General features: G+C 45.6%; 1 protein-coding gene across 2 annotated transcripts; it reads left to right on the forward strand.

The window, feature by feature from the left end:
- The first annotated feature begins 4,154 nt into the window (after positions 1-4,154).
- Positions 4,155-16,614, forward strand: U2af1 (U2 small nuclear RNA auxiliary factor 1). Of its 2 annotated transcripts, none has more exons than XM_076867191.1 (8): positions 4,155-4,275; positions 7,201-7,288; positions 10,224-10,290; positions 14,333-14,382; positions 14,522-14,620; positions 15,156-15,289; positions 15,380-15,472; positions 16,331-16,614. In XM_076867191.1, the coding sequence occupies exons 1-8, from the start codon at positions 4,232-4,234 to the stop codon at positions 16,470-16,472; spliced, it is 717 nt and encodes a 238-aa protein (XP_076723306.1). In that variant the 5' UTR covers positions 4,155-4,231; the 3' UTR covers positions 16,473-16,614. The 2 variants fall into 2 exon arrangements, with proteins under 2 accessions (XP_076723306.1, XP_076723305.1); XM_076867190.1 differs by lacking the exon at positions 10,224-10,290 and adding an exon at positions 11,123-11,189.
- Positions 16,615-17,292: the final 678 nt, after the last annotated feature.

Below are 17,292 nucleotides of genomic sequence, written 5' to 3' on the forward strand. Positions count from 1 at the left end.
AGGTCTACTGTTGCCTCCTTCTGCCACTGGACCGTTCCGTTTCAAGAACAGTTTGAGGTCACAGGCTGAGCACACTAGCAGAGCTCTGCACTCTGGAATGTCTTGTTTCACCACCAAGTCTTGGAGCATCTTTATCTCTACCCTTCATCCCTGGGGGTGCCAAGCGAGCACTCCTCCCCTGAGATACACCCCAGCCACAGAACATGTGTGGGAAGCCCTGGTCTCGGTTAATGGCATGACCCCTACCCCAAAAAAAGCATTTCTGTTTGATCTTCATGGAGTGTAAGACTCCTTTCCAAATGAGAAGTAAATGCCAGATTCAGGACCATTTGAAAGACAACCAGGAAGAGAAGTGTGGAGGGCTAGGCAGAATGACAAACTGCTTCCTCTCTCCTGGGCCAGCTTATCCGCACTGAATCCAGAGCACAGACTCAAGGGATTGCCAAGCATGCAGAGAGTAGCTCTCAGGTGTTCATCTGCATAACAGGGAAAGGGGCGCCTGCCCACGCACACCTGCCCACGCACACCTGCGGCTGCTCCCTCATCAGCACGGCCCAGCCTTCCTGGAAACCAGCACAGCCAAGCTGATGCCTCAGCTCCAGGCACTTGTTCAGACCACAGTTTTCATGGGACATGATTTCAGAAAAATCCATCTGTGTGATTTTCGGCTGTTCCTTGATGAGAAGCTTCTGGGAGACTCAGCTCTGCAGATGGTTTCACACCTAGGCACTTGTTGAATATTCATGCTCACCTTTAAAGCGCAGCTCCTCCTGCCAGTCCAGCTGGTTTCACCCCCAGCCCCTCCCTACTGTACACATCTCCATCCCTGCCCCATTATAAGGACAGTGCTTCTATGTGTCCTTCTCACAGTGAGCAATGGGGTGCATTTAACTCTCCTATGTATTCAAAGTTCAATTAAAATTGCAAAAGGACAAGTAAGCTTTTTAAATTAAAACACGCATGTCATATTAAAACAGCAGCGGCACCTGACCAGACAGGGATGCTACCAACACCTTAGGGCGGGGCAGTTTTTGCAGCAAATTGAATTTTTGTTTGTTTGTTTGTTTTAAAGAGAGAGTGGGGGGGAGAGAGAATTTTTTAATGTTTATTTTTTAGTTTTCCGCGGACACAACATCTTTGTTTGTATGTGGTGCTGAGGACGAACCCAAGTCGCACGCATGCAAGAAGAGCGCGCTACCACTTGAGCCACATCCCCAGCCCTCAGAACACTCTTCAAGGCAGGTGCAGCTGACTCGGCCCCCCAACAGGGAAGGTCACAGCCAAGGTCCCAGGAGATAGGCCAAAGCAAGCTTCACCCCCACAAGTAAGCAGGGAAGGCTGTGAGAACCCAAAATGAGCCACTCACCTGAGAGGTTCCTGGGGAGACCTCAGGCCAAAGTGTCTTGTTGAAAGGAGGGAGGCAGTGTGGTCAGCATAAACAAGACTGTGCAGGTGAGCAGCACAGACAGACAGGTGGACAGGTGCCGCAGTCTGGCTGGGCAAATAACCGAGCTGCCACACAGCCTTGTAGGTTCAAACAGCAACTCTTTATTCCTGAACTCTTCACTGGCACTCTACACACACTTCCTGGGAACACACTCCCTCCACCGGGCTCCGGGCTCCTAGCACCAATTTTCCCGGAACCCCCCCACCGCCCAGTGAGAACTCAAAGGGAACTCCAAAGTAGTGGGCGCCTGAGGCAGCAGGATCCGCCTTAATCCCAGCAGGACCCGCCCTAATCCTGGAGCTGTCCTAATCCCAGAGCAGGGTCACCTTTCAACCATTCCCTCTAGCAAAATGCCAGGCATCATTCTGACTAAACTGTGGCTCTCAACAGACAGGGGCCTGCCTTCTCAGGGACTTGGGAGCAACAAGGGCCCCCCAGGAGGAAGTATGGTGTCAGATCTGTATTCTCCCCAATCTTCCATCAGCTGGACAAACTGTCACCTGGAAAGGGGAGAAACAGTGTAGACACTACTGTTGTGCCCCAGGTGTACTGAGAAATAGCCAGGAGGACAGAGTGGGCAGAGATGGCTGAGAGAGTTGGATAGCCAAGGATGGCCCTGGCGAGCTGAAGGGTTAGATGTTAGAGCAGAAGTCTGGCAGCAGGAGGAGGAGACAAGTTGAGTTTGAGGTATCCATCAGACTTCTAAGTGTAGATCTGTCTTCCCACCGTGTCTGCCAACTTGCCACTGAATCTGTCATAACAGACTTCAAATGTCTTATGGACAGATTCAAAGCCAGACAGGTGGCTGAAAGACAGACAAATGGATGGGTGGACAGATAAGTGAGTGAGAGGGACTAGATAGATGGACAGATGAAGAGAGGGAAGGACAGACAAATGGGTAGATGGTGCTGGTGGCCCTGGTCTGGTCATCTACCCTGGTTCTAATGATTACCTCCTTGTGGGAGCTTTCTATTTCAGTTCAGTTCCCATGCACAGAACTGAACCTGCCTTCTTCCAGGGACTCCACCAGAGACCCATTGCCAGGTCCAGCTCCCCAGGAGTCCCACTTCCTGCATGGTGTCCTGCTGCTGCCCACACTGGACACAGCATTGCCTCTTGGACTGGCATCTGTCTTTTCACTTCTCTGGTCTCACCTCTGAGCCCCTGCTCTTCTGAGAGGTATCACTATGCTGATGTAGCCCTTTGCTAAGTTGGGGGTGCCTCTGCTACACTCTGCCCTAACAGGCAAGATCAATAAAACCGGATGGTCCACGTCCTGCCCACTGTTGCTAAAAGCTTGGTCCTTGTCCCTGATGCCAATCCAATAACATAACAGGGACACGGTTTTGAGAAAAATGAAAAAGATTTATTGCTTTGCTAGCAAAGAAGAAACACAATGGACTCTTGTCCCAAAGCCTATCCACAGGAATTGGGGGCTTTTATAGAAGTGATTCATAGAAAATGAAATCAGGGAGGAGAGCCAGGAAGGAGAAGAACGGGGAAAAGAAGATCAGGGAGGAGAAGTTCAGGAAAAAGAAGATCAGAAAAAAAAAAAAGAAAAAAAGGGAAGTAAAGTTTCAAAGCCACAGGGACATAGTCGAAGCATCAAGTGAACCCCTATTACGCTACAGCCAGGTTCTCTTGCCACTCAGTGACATAAGGCAGCAGGCCTGGAAATTAGGCAGCTGGGGTTGTGGCTCAGCAGTAGAGCACTGGCCTCGCACGTGCGTGACCCTGGGTTTGATCCTCAGCACCACATAAAAATAAAGGTATTGTGTCCAACTACAACTAAAAATAAATAAATAAATAAATATTTAAAAATAAAATAAAGAAAAGAGGAACAGAATCCCTCCAACTAAAGGGTTCCAACCTGGGCGGAGTTGGGGGTGGGGGGGAGTGTCTGAAAGGGTGTCCCAGAGGCAGGTCACTGCTCTTCCAGCCACACCTCTAGATGGCCTTGGGCAGGCCACAGCAAGAGTGGGGGATGGGGTTTCCCATCTGGCAAGAGTAAAGGGCAGGGCAGAGGGCTGGGGGTCCAGCCCGTAGGAGCGGAAGGAGTGGGGCGAGGGCTAGGGGTCCTGTCGCAGGATTGGGGGAAGTGGGGCAAGGTCTGGGGGTCCTGCGGCTGGAGTGGGGGGAGTGGGGGAGGGCTGCGGGTCCTGCCGCAGGTGTCGGGGATAGTGGGGTGGGGAAGGCTGGGGTCCTGCCGCAGGAATGGGGGGAGTGGGGGGTACTGGGGGTCCTGCCCCAGGATTGGGGGGAGTGGGGCAAGGGCTGGGGGGGTCTTGCCCCAGGAGTGGGGGCGGGCTGCGGGTCCTGCCGCAGGAATGGGTGAGGGCTGGGGGTCCTGCCCCAGGAGTGAGGGGAGTGGGGTGAGGGCTGGGGAGTCCTGCCAGCAGGAGTGCAGGGTGTGGGGCGAAAAGGAGGAGTCGCCCCGGGCGGCGGGCGACCGGAGACGGAAGGCAAGCTCAGCGCCGTGCGCGGAGCCCGAGACGACTTTGGCGGAAACCGCTCAGCGCGGGTTAAGCGGCGTGGCGCACAGGCCCGGCCCAGGTAGAGCGCGGGCGCGAAGGGCGCAGAGCGCCGGCAGGGGGCGCACGAGCGCCCGGGGCGAAAGATCAGGTATGCGCATGCGCCGAGTCCTGCCCACACATGGGCGGTGCCTTCTCGGATTGGGTAGCGCCGCCACGTCGGGCGGGAGCGTCGTCGCGTCCGGTGACGTCTCCCGCGGGCGTCGGCAGGGTTGGCGGCGTCGGCAGCCGTGTCGGCGGCGGCGGGTGGGAAATGGCGGAGTACCTGGCCTCCATCTTCGGCACCGAGAAAGACAAGTGAGTGAGGGCCGTCCTCCGGCGCTCGGGCTGGGCGCGGGCAGGGCGCGGGGCCGGGCGGCGGGCAGAGCGCGGCGGGCGGGAGCGCGGCCTTCCGGCCTCGCGCGCCTGGGCCGCCGCCTCGTGGGCCACGCAGCGGGCGGGTGGGGCGCGCCGCGGCCTGGACGCGGGACTCCCGCCCGCCATGGCCGCCGAGGGTCCGGGCCCGGCCGACGCTGACTCGTTTTCTCCAACTTTCAGCCTGCGGCACGCCGGCCCCAGCCCCAACCTCGCCAGCGTCCGGTCGCCGGCGGCACGGGGTCGTGGTGGTCGGGGCAGGTCCGCGGAGTCCGCCTGCTGCCCGCCCCAGCCATGGCGGGCCGGCGGCGCGACCCTGAAGTGGGAAAGCGCAGCCAGACGCCGGATTAGCCGCGCCGCCGCCACGGAGGCCCTGCTCCCGGAGCGCTCGGGAGTCGCGCTTCCGATGCGAGCAGAGGGGGCTTTGGGGTTCTTTGGGGGTTCGTTTATTTCCCTCCCTGTCAAGGTTGCATGTCTTCCCTCATCAGCTGTTAGGTTAAAAGTGAAGAATCAAATTTCGCTTGTGTTTGGTTGCCGTGTTGGCACGTGTTAATTGCAGTGTGTTGGCTGAAGTTTAGGGTAAAGAGAAGTCTCCAGACGCTTTGAAGGATAATTCCTACTTTGAAAACCCAAAGCCTAAGCGTCTGGCATAATCTACTCCCAGTAAGTGGTAACCGTCTTGGCATTCTTGAGCGCCATGCAAAGCTTATGCAAACATCTGTTTTTTCTGGTAAGCCCCTAAATTTGACATAGATGATATTGTTTGATGCCACCTTTTCAAATACTATTGAAAAATGTTTCTGTTTTCCAGGCTGGAGGCTGCCCTGTCAAATGTCTTCTTTACACAGGATAGAATCCCCTGTCTTGTTGGGGAGAGGGGATGTATTTCTTTCTAGAAATCTCACGCCAGAATCAGCAGTCATAGTCACTGGAGAAACATACCTTGGATATCAGCTATGGGACATGCTGGGAACTCAGAGATTCATAAAATTTGGGTCTTGTCTTTAGGGATTGTAGTGGGAGGGAGTGTCAAGATTAATTAAAGTAAAGTATCTTAAAATATTTGAAACGCTGTGGAAGAGTGTGTACCTTAAATGCTCTGAGGTATAGGAGGTGGCTTGGGAAACAGGCCTAATATGTCCTTGGACATGGAAGCTGCAGGACTTATGCATGCAGAACCAGGGACATCAGTTCACCTTTTCATGTGTATTTCTGTGTGTTGTCACTGGGTGTTGTGAGAGGCTGTCCTGGGTGGCTTGTTACTCCAGTAACATTTTTACATTCCTGCTTAATATGCTTAAGAGGCATATTTCTGCCTCTTAAGGCAGAATCACACATGTCATGGTTTCAATTCAGAAAGTTTATCATCTAGGTCACTTATGTTCTCATTTCAGGGGGTTGCATAGGCTTAACTTCAGGAAACAAGATCAGCTCCTAAAAAATGAAAGCTATGGTTTCTATTAACTTTTTTTCCCCCTTTTTTAATTAAAGCTAGAAGATAGATGTGGGACTACTCTACCAATTTAAAAAATATATATGTGTAACTATGCACGTTAAGTTATGGCCATTTTCTAGCTTCAAGTATAAATCAGCCTTTTTAGTGGTTTGTTGGTGGTAATAAACCTTTTTTCTTATGGCATTTCATTTCGGAGTTATACTAAGAAAATCACTAAAGTTTACCCCCCCAAAAAAAAAAAGTTTTGATTAATTTACTAAGCTCTAAATAGCGAATTGGTTGAAATGAAAGCCCATCACTGGAAGTACAGGACCAAGGGTTATTTTATCTCTATGGGATAATTGAATATTAATTGTTCAAGCAATGATTTTGCTCATTCTGAGATATTTGTTAAATAAGGTATTTTTTTTTCACTTGAGTTCGTTAATATGTTATTATCTGATCAAGTTAGGTTATCTAAAGTCAGAGTTACTTCTAAGTTTGAGAATTATACATAGTGATTATTTTCCTTTCTTGATAAATTCACAAACCTTCCCATCTTGATTGCTGTCTGGTAATAGCTAACAATCTTCATGGCTAATCAATCATGTTTCATTGAAAGTTGAGGCCATTAGTCATAATTCTGGGTTGACTTCCTGAACATGTCCTTGCTAAAAATTGCATCTATAGAGTAGCACTTTCATTCTGCAAGGTGAAACTTGAATGAAGTCCATCTAGTACAATTTCATAATTCCTCACAGATTCGCCACATTACTTGGCATTACCATTGTGCAGATGCTGATTGCAACTTATTCTGGGTGATCAATGTATTTACAGTAGAGACAGAGATGATCTGAGATAGTTTCTAAGACATGCTTGATCCCTTGATTTCCTGTTTACTTCAGACAAATTTGTAAATTTTCTCTTGGTCTTATGGGTTGTAGGAGAACCTGAAATTTGTTTTCTGTTTTCCTTGGTGGTAGTACTAAGTGAGTCCTGTGTATGAAGCACATACATGTTGTATCTGATTCTCAGAACAGTGTCAGGTTGGCTCCTTCTCATTTTACAGACAGCATCTGTGACCTGCAGAAGTGGGGAACTTGTCCAAGTCAGGAAGCTGGTAGATTTGGGGTTTCTCTTCTCCCTATACCCTGCTGGTGTCCTCCAGAATTTTATCATGGACAAAATAGAGGATAGGGCTTAGGTCTAACTTATACTAAATACTTGATTTAATTAAGAAAAACCAGAAGAGTAAAAGTGAAAAGGAATAATCCTAAGATATTGCAAGGAAGAGGAAGGTGCCACCCAGAAAAACTGCCTGCGCTTTTGTGAAGTAAAAGGAAAGTAGTTGGATGGTATATATATCACGTTAATGGCATATTCCCTTTTGATATTGTCACAGTAAAATAATCAGCTCTTGTTTTCCCTTGCAGAGTCAACTGCTCATTTTATTTCAAAATTGGAGCATGTCGTCATGGAGACAGATGCTCTCGGTTGCACAATAAACCGACCTTTAGCCAGGTTTGTTTTTTTCTTTTCTGTTTTCATGTAAATTTACCAAAATTTTGTATTTTTCAGAGGCACTTAATGGTTTCCATATATTGTCTTTTTTCCTCTAGTTTTATTTTGTATTTGTGTTCATGTGTCCTTTTGTTTAAGTGAGAATGAAGCAGGTGAACCACCCATAGTGGGAGGTCCCTTATTCTTCTTACTAGAGAAACTTTTTAAAAATAAGTTAAATGTTTCTGTGTTGGCTGTGACTGATGTTCACTGCCCTGCCGTCCCTCCCCTAATACATATGGTTTGGTGAGGAAAATGCCAGCTTTGACTGCACCTCTTGTCCAGGCTGTGGTGGATGCAGAGTGCACTTTCTGCTCTTTGCTCTCTCTAGACGGTAGAGTGATTCAGCCACTGGACAAGGGATGTTGGCGTGGTTGTCTGTCAGCAGGCCGACACACTGTGCTGCTGAGTTCCTCTGATACCCCAGAGAAGTTCCCACTTTTACACCCCAAATTGAGCAAGCAGCAAGTTGCACCATGTTGGAATCATTAAGATGAAACTTAATAGTAGAAGATAAGCATACCCTGTCCATAGCAGGTCTGTTCAATTAATTGAGAGATGCCTGTTTTTGAGCTGAGTTCAATCTTTTGGGGGGATTTTTTGGTGATTGTTTTGTTTTTGATAGTTGTTTTTGGCAGATTGAAGAAAAGGCAAGGATCTGTGCCCTACAAGGGCTTACTGATGGATTGAAAGGACAAAATACTTCTAATAGTAGCAGAAAGTGTCATTAAGTCTGTCTGGACTGAGACTGAGGAGAGCCCCTTTCTCATCACCCCATATATGAGGTGCACTTCGACCCTTTGGTGGCTACAGTGCATAGCTCTCAGAAGCTGCTGGACTCAGTCTTGAATACACACCTTTCTGTTGATGTTTTATCCTTCTCACAGACTGGATGTATTCTTTAATAAGACAATCAACCAGTAGAAGTGAGTTGGAAGAGAGACATTGATGTTTTAAGTTTCTGGGGAAACCCTACCACGTAATGTTTTTTATTTTTTTATTTTATTTATTTTTATTTTTTTAATATTTATTTTTTAGTATTTGGCGGACACAAATCTTTCTTTGTATGTGGTGCTGAGGATCAAACCCGGGCCACACACATGCCAGGCGAGCGCGCTACTGCTTGAGCCACATCCCCAGCCCACATAATGTTTTTTAAAAGAGAAGCACATAATGCCTTTTTCCTCACAACATTCCTCATGATTACATGGTTAGTGTAACAAAAATCTCCTCTTTAATAACCCAACATGTCCCTATTTGTTTTTGTGAATTTCAAAATATCAGAGAATTTGCTTTAAGTTTTCTATTATAATTGTGTTTTAATTTGAATTATTAGCTAAGTCTCCCCAACTAAACTAGTGGCTGTAGATTGTGTAGTAATTAAGTCTTTGACATCTACCCCGGTTTTTTATTCTGGGGAAAGTACACATCAGGTATCTGGCTGTATTCTTCTTAAGAATGCCCTTTAACTGAGCCAGAACACAAGATTTTTCTTCTTTCTGAATCATTGATCTCTTCAGGAGGTTAAATGTGAAGTTGATTTGAATACTGTGGATTAGAACATGGAGGTGCTTCCATTAAAATTTGATGGGATCAGCAGTATGAGGTCAGTATCTTGTGTTGGTTTGATATGTTAGTTGGAGGTAATCCTAGTTGCCCCCAATTTTAATGGAACCACTTCACCCTTTTATTTGAAGTTTCGTGCAGCAACCAGCCACTACCTGAGGGAGCCCTGTAGTGAGTTTTATCATTGAGTATCCAGGTTCTGTTTAGCTTGTAGTCAGTGCTCACACCCATGATCCCTGAGGAAGCTGTGTAGAATCAATTTTTTGGAAACCTCCAAGGCCCAAGATGAGTTGACTCAGGGTAGCCCCTAATGGGTAGGGAGGGTGCTGGGCCCTGAGTGAAGGTGGCTATTTTATTCTCATGGTTCAGGGTGTGCGTTCTGAGTTCAGCCCTTCCTCCAGGTGGGTTCCAGCTCAGGCCTGCAAGAACATCCCTTGGTACCATGCCTCTTTAAAGATAGCTCAGAGTAGAACTGACTGGGTGACAAAAATACTTGAAAAATGCTTTCTTCACACCCCTGTTATTAAGAATGAATATTTATTTTTCTAAGTCATGCAGTGTGTTGGTTCAGCTTGTAAATCTCTAGCATAATTCAGGGTGGGTTTCTTTGTAAGCTTCTTACAGTGATGTGGACGAGATTCATGTAATATATTAGCTTACTAACTCAAACATGGTTTGTTTTTTCAGACAACTTGATTTTAAGAAGAACGGTACAGTGTAAGGTTTCAAGTCTGCCTGATCCAGTTTTAAAGCACAAGGGCTAAAAGGATTTTTTTCCTTAAAAGAAGGATCGGAAAAGAGCAAATGTTTTAACTATTGTATTATGTAAACAGAGATCCCACCAAGAAAGTGTAAATAAGAGTCAGGTATCCATGACAACTTGGTGTGCCTGTTTTGCTAAGACCAGAGAACTTGATGTACTGCATACAGTTGAGTTATGCATTTGGTTGAGAAAAATAATTTTGTGTGGGGAATATGATTATAATGTGAGTTTTTTGACATCTTCGTGTCTGCTGGCTTGAAGTACAAGAAAATGTTAGTGTTCTATTATTTATCTTGTATTAAAGCACTTTACTATTGATAACGGGGACCACAAAACAACAGTTACAGTTTCTTCTTGGTTGCTGGCTGACTTGACCCAAGTCACTGCTCAAACTCTGTTTTCATAATATGATGGTTTTGGTGTACTCTGCACAAGACAAAGTGTCTGACTTGCCGGAAAAAAAACAACAAACGTTTAGCCATTTGCAAACAAATTGTCTCTTTGCAATTGTCTAATATATGCACAGCAGCCAGTAGAATTCCCCTTTTTATTTTTTTTTCCCCGCAGACCATCTTGATTCAAAACATCTATCGTAATCCCCAAAACAGTGCACAGACGGCTGACGGCTCACACTGTAAGTCCCACAGTTGGAGAAATTTTTTTAAAACGATGGTGTTCAAGAGCCCACTCTTAATTGAGACATAATGTTGGCTCTGAGCTGCTGACATAGAGCTGTTGCAAACAGGACAAGGTGCTGGAACAGCGTGGCGCACACAGCCAGAACTTGATATGGGCCATGTTCAGGAGGCTCTCCTAGGAAGGGTCACTGGCGGCCTCTTCCATTGACTGACGTCTGTCTGGAGAGCGTCCGTCCATGTGAAACGGGTTTTAATGTTAATAGCCGGTCATTGGTCTTTACAGTGACTGAACCCCTGGCCTTTATTAAGTTCTTTCTGTAAAATTTAAAATGCTAGGAATATTGAGGAAATCAACAAGGTAAGTTGCCCAATAAGTGTGGGTTCTATTTCACCATTATAATTTTTCCTCTAGGAAGTGGAGATTTCATGACATGTAATTATTGTATTTCTCGAATTATTAGCAATTTTTTCACCCGTTTATAGAGGTGCTTTTCTTTCTCGGTTGTTAAGCTTTCTGTCACACCTGAGGACACTGGTAGTCACCTGGCAAGCTATTTGCATTCTTACTTGGATTGGAATTTTAAAGTGGAGCGTTTTTACATTCTGTAAACAGAAGTACAGTATTGGCATCTCATGAGATCTCTGTTGCACTGCAGTGTTAGGGTAGATCAAGACAGCCACCAACTAAGGGAACATCTCTGCTTCTGAAGAAAATAACCTCCTCTTTTTTCAGCACTGACTCTCACCTGAAGCGATCGCCAAAGGCAACCGGTTAAGTGTTTACATTTAATTTTCCGTAATATAAAGTTGTTGCGTTTTGTATTTCAGACCATTGCCCTCTTGAACATTTACCGTAACCCTCAAAACTCTTCCCAGTCTGCTGACGGTTTGCGCTGTAAGTTCATACAAGTTCCTTCCCTGGTTCCCTGGGCTTGCGTGTCAGAGCTCAGTGCCCACTCCATCTGGTCTGCTGTGCTAGTGTCGAGGACCACGTTCACTAGAGGTGGCAGGAGTGTGTCCCACTGATCCCGTGGAAGCCTCTGTTGGAGATCTGAACTCCGGCCCTTTGTGCCAGAGCAACAGTGACTGGAAAGGGCACCCTTTGAAACAGTTCGGACCTGCTGCTCTTTCTTTCTCACTTGGACTGTCATCCTGGGATTGAGTTCAAGTTCTGCTCTTCCCTCTTAAGAGCAGCAGTATCTGAACGTTTCTCACTTTCTGAACTCTCAAAAACAAATTGATTTGAATTTTTTAAGGTTTTTTTTCTCATTAGCCTTTTCACTAAATCCATTTTGGAGGTCTTGCTTTTAATTGCAAGAGCTTGTTCTATATTACCCAGTGAAGGTCTGTAGCTTGTGTAGACCTCTCAGTTTTCCTACCACACCGTGTGGTGTACTCCATTCAAATAGGCACAAGACACTGTTTGGGGCCGCCTGCTTTGCCTAGATAAAATCTCCAACTGCCGGAGTTAAGTGCTGCTTTGGGAAAATAAAAGGCACTTTGTGGGGAAACAGTTCTAAACTGGCATTCAGTAAACATTACCAGTTTCTTTCTGTATTGGGAAATCTGTTTAGGTTGTGAATATTTATAGAGTGGAAGTTTGTAAGTGTCCAGCAGTAGAACCATTGGGAATCAGTCATTAGTGGGTAAATTGAAATGAACTCCTGGACTCTAGTTAGAATAAGGAGTCCAAACCAAAGGGTCAGACCTCTCACCAGTTTATTTTAAAGTAAAAGTTAATAAAGCTATCCTTGGATAGCACAGACCTAAATCAAGCACACCCTTAAACCTGAACCTCTCCATTGTAGGGTAACCTACCTTGGGTAAATGGTCCTGGGGGCAGGGGGCCATTGCCACTGGAGCTGGCCCTCAAGGTGCCTTGGTGCACCTTTCCATGTGAGGTGGGATTTTCTTATAAACTTCCTGCTGAGATGCTAAATGTTTTTGTATGCTAATACTCACTTGATAGAGATTTCTCTCCCTGAATCTGGTAGTTGCAGGATTTACTTGGTAATCCTTGGTTTAAAATACCTGGTGTTTTGTTTTTTTGTTGTTTGCTTTTTAAAAGAAATAAGGTGCCAGTAGTGGAGGGAAATAAACATTTAAGTATGGACTTTTGTTAACCCTGGGGTGAAGATAAATGAGAAATAGATGATTAACAGTTATTAATAAATCTCTGCCCTGGTTGTTCACTTGGGGACTGCGTATGCTTCATTGACCATAGTGTTGCATTAGTTTTCTTTGTGTCTTTATTTGCAATTCACAGTACTCTTATTTTGCATATGCTACAAACTGAAAGTTTAGCTGTTACTAAATGTTCCAATTCTGGGGTCCATCCAGATTGTACAAATTAAATGGATTTATAATTTTGGGTTTTAGAAAGAAAATCAGTTCCTAAATGAAATCACTGGCTCTGCCCTTTCATACCTAGGAAAATTAGCTTCGTGTGCAGGAATTGAAGTTAAATATGAGTCCCAGTTTTTGAGTGATACTCTTCTAAGAAAACTAGTTGTTTTTCAAATTTGTGTTATTAAAATTTGTATTATTTAAAATATATTGAGTCATTTAAGTAGTTTCCATTTGGTTACTATGTACCGATTTCTGCCTTTCAAGTTATTTTCACTAAAAAATTCTAAGCAAAATGAGGGTAGCTAGTAGTTCAAAAGAGCCACCACAAAAAACTTCTCAAAGCTGCTAAAACTTTAAGTTCTTTTTCTTTTCACATTCTTTCTGATACGGAAAAGGAAATGGATTGTAAATAATGTTCAAATCCACCCCTGGAATGGGCTTCTGGCTTCCTGCTGTGTTGAGTTCCACTCAGAGACCAGGTGCTCCTGACAGCTGAGTTGGGCCTTTTCTGGTTCCAGTGGCAGGTTGGCTGTCAGAAGTCATAGGTGTTGCCTGGCACATTCATTCAGTCTTGGATTGTAAGGCAAACTGAGTTTCTGGAAATTCAAAAATAACTAAAACACAGCCTCCATTAATTTTAAAAGAGGACTTATTCTCAGAATAGAAGATAAGTTAGCTATTATCTTTGAGAATGAATAAAAAGGGTTTTGAGTGAGCTCAAAGGCAGCCCAGTCTGTGTGGTCACACACCCCAGTCACAGATGCCCTTGGTGGGCTGCGCCAAGTGAGGTAGTGAGGTTTGTCAGCTAACCTCTCATCCAGGAGCGTGGCCGTGGAAGGTAACAATTGGAGACCCAGCCAGCCAGCCTTGAAGCCAGCTGGGCCTTTGGCCCTGACCTACCTCTTTGGAACATGACTTCATTGACCTGCCAGCTTTACGATTTCTCAAATTTAGATTACGAGAACTCCAGCATTCTAGAATAGTAAAATTTGATAGCAAAAATGATCATGGGAATAGAATGTAAATTTGCAAAATTATCCATGCAATGGGTATGATTTCACTTAGTGCATGTGAATTGTGAAGGGTGAACTTGATAAAAATAGTTCTGGGGCATAAAAGAAGAATGCATTTTTCTGTAAAGCATCATGACTTTACGTTTACTCGGGGCATCCAAAATACTGAAGTTGTAACTGGTTAATGGTCCTGCTGAGTCTCTGATCGCTTGGGTTTTAATCGCATCAGAAAGAACTTTCTAGCCTTCTGTGGCTGGTAATGTATAGAAAAAACTAGTTAGGCACATAAGCTCTTAATCGTTTGCCCTGATTTCAGCTTTTATTTTAATAAAGGGGGAAAGTAGTGTGCTTACTTGACCTCTATTCTAAATCTTAAAGGAAGGAAACTTATTTTCAAGTCTTAATTTGAGAGTCACCCTTCCCTCGCATTTCCTGAAAATACAGCCCTTTGATGCTGATTAAAACTGGTTGTGATTTTTAGTAGCCAAAATTGAGACTGCCGGGCGTTCACAGTCTCAGCACGCTCTAAGTCACTGGCAAGCCGGTGCTCCTGTAGCGTGCAGCGCTGGCCTGCTGTTCCTCTAGACAATCGTGTGTGTCAATGTAGCAGTTGAACTTTAAAGAGGAGAGTTCTGGGTGGCCGCCTTCTAACCAGCAAGATCTCTCTTGTTTGTAGGTGCCGTGAGCGATGTGGAGATGCAGGAGCATTATGATGAATTCTTTGAGGTGAGACCATGGACTGCACATCTCCTCACCGTATCTGCTTGGAGGGATTAACACTCACCCCCTGAATACACATGAGTGCAGTTAGTGACGCCAGGCTTGGCTATTTCTCAGTCCTTAAACCACTGTGTTCTCCCTTCAGGAGGTTTTTACAGAGATGGAGGAGAAGTACGGGGAAGTCGAGGAAATGAACGTCTGTGACAACCTAGGAGATCACCTAGTGGGGAACGTTTATGTCAAGGTAGGACACTGGTTGGCTGGCTGAGCCTGGTGACCAAGGACTGTTGCCCTTTGAGTGCTGGCCTTAAGATCATGAATGTGGGAACTTAGGAATTTTGATGTGGTGACTCAGCACTCCCAGTCATGGCCGGTAGCCTACACTCTGTCAACAGGATTGGGAGGAAGGACAGTGCACCATGGTTGTCATCACTGTGGCAAGGGACATAACTGGGTTACAGCTGTTTTGACTAGGGGCAACTTTATGTTTTGTGTCTTTTTCCTTTTTGTTTAATAAAATGCATTGCCTATGCAATCACCTTTGCTCTTAGCATGTTGAATTTGAAAATGAATGCAATATTTAGCATGGTCTTGGGCTATAATGAAATTGTTAAAAAAAAAAAAAAAAAAAAGAGCCATTGACTTCTGACTTCTCAGTTGTTTCTGCACCATTATTCCACCCTAGAAATTTCACCTCAGTGTGTAACATGTAGCAGGATCGATGACTGAAAATGTGTTACTAAGGTGAGTGGCAAGCAGTTTTGTTTTTGTCTTTCCAGTTTCGCCGTGAGGAAGATGCAGAAAAGGCTGTGATTGACCTGAATAACCGCTGGTTTAACGGACAGCCAATCCATGCTGAGCTGTCTCCTGTGACCGACTTCAGGGAAGCCTGCTGCCGCCAGTATGAGATGGGGTGAGTGCAGGGCAGACCGCAAAGCCGCGTGTGGGCTGCGCATGCTCCAGCCCTCACAGTGCATGACACACTTTTGGCTTTGACCCACAGAGAGTGCACACGAGGAGGCTTCTGCAACTTCATGCATCTCAAGCCTATTTCCAGAGAGCTGCGGCGGGAGCTGTATGGGCGCCGTCGCAAGAAGTGAGTACTCAACAGCATGTGTGCTGTAGAACTTAATTTCACCCAAGACTAAACAGACTTCATTCCATTCTTTAAAAGGCACCTATTATTTATGTGTATGTGCGTGTGTTCTGTTTTTTAATGTGAAATATGCTTTTTGAAGAATATTCACGATTTTATTTCTGAAGTGGAAATCAAACCTTAGTCACCAGATATGTTAAGAAGGAGACCACTGAAAATCAGTATGTGTGATATTTTACTCTCCAGTTAGGTATCATAGCTTCCTTTAAATACCATGTGCCTGTTGGTTCCTTTTGGTTTTTTGGGGAGTTGCTTCATTTTCTCTTAATGGGTGTCAGTTCTCTGTTTCTACTACTGACAAAATTGGGTGCAACAGTTATGTCACAGCAGAGAAAGTCAAGGCATTAGTGGTGAACAGGAAGAGCCACACTTTTGGTCAGGCTGAATTCTGATCTTGGAAGGGTTCTCATCCCTCTCTTGTTAAACATGTGTCAGGAAATGGAGTAGTAGGGATCCTCTGTCGCTACCAACAACAGGAAGCAGAGGAGAAAAAGAACTCTGCTCTCCTGCCCCAAAATAGGCCTCCTGGGCTCAGTAGTGGGTGTCCCTGAGGGGAGGGCCTGGTCAGAGTTGGGGGCAGGGTGCGTGTCAGAATCATGTATTATGGTGCTTTCCCGTGGTCATGTGAGTTGTTACTGGAGGAAGACGTAGAAGGTGGAGGGGTCATACTTAATTGATGTTAAGATGCACATCTTTGTCCCAAGACTATCTGAAGCGCTTCTCCCTTCGAAAGGGTTGTTGGCTGTTGCATTTTCAGGAGTGTTGGTGCTGATTACATGTTCCTTTCCTTGATTGCAGGCACAGGTCCAGGTCCCGATCCAGGGAGCGGCGCTCTCGGTCCAGAGACCGCGGTCGTGGTGGTGGAGGTGGCGGAGGAGGTGGGGGCCGTGAGCGTGACAGGAGGCGATCGAGAGATCGTGAAAGATCTGGGCGATTCTGAGCCATGCCATTTTTACCGTATGTCTGCTAGAAAGTGTTGTAGTTGATTGATCAAACCAGTTCATAATGGGAATTTTTTTTAAAAAACAACAAAAAAAAAACACAAAGATGGGTTTCTGAATAAAATTTGTAGTGATACAGTATTCCCGGTGTAACTTTTTTCTTTTGGAAAGTTTTTAATTTAGATTTTCTTATGCCAGTGATTCATTTTCAAGGTAAAGATTATGTGCACATCTTGCTTTGGGTATAAACGAAAGTGTTTTATATTTTGCTTAAATAAGCAAAACACACCAGGTGAGACGTTCATGCAGGAAAATCGACTCTAGGTACATGCCTATTAGGTGGCCCAGAATTTCTCCCCCTGCCTGGTCACGAAGCCTGTGGAGTCTGTCCTCGCCAGTCAGGAGCCACCCCCTTTCAGCACGTGTTCTGGGGCACAGGAGCCTGCTCTGCGGTGAGGGAGTCCCAGACATTGTCGTTTCCTCTTGTTCAGTTTTGCTGGAACAGCAACAGTGCTTGTTTGAAACAGTGACAGTTAAAACAAACGTGCTGTTGTGTACTTTCACATTGGTGTGTGTGGAAATGAGTTTTGTCTGTTCATGGTATGGCCAGAGGTGGTGGTGGGGGGGGTCACATTCCCGTCCCTGTACTCCCCATGACCCCGGATGTCAGAACAGGAGTTTCAGTTGGTCTAATGTTCGGATGTAATTGTGCAGATTCTTGTTTCCTCAGCTGATCTGAGAGGGGCAAGGTGGCAGAAGTTGTACTTTGTGTCTAATAACTACCTGCTATTAGCTTTTCCTCCATTTTAATCATCTATT

The sequence above is a fragment of the Callospermophilus lateralis genome, chromosome 10, assembly GCF_048772815.1.
Source record: "Callospermophilus lateralis isolate mCalLat2 chromosome 10, mCalLat2.hap1, whole genome shotgun sequence".
Classification (NCBI taxonomy): domain Eukaryota; kingdom Metazoa; phylum Chordata; class Mammalia; order Rodentia; family Sciuridae; genus Callospermophilus; species Callospermophilus lateralis.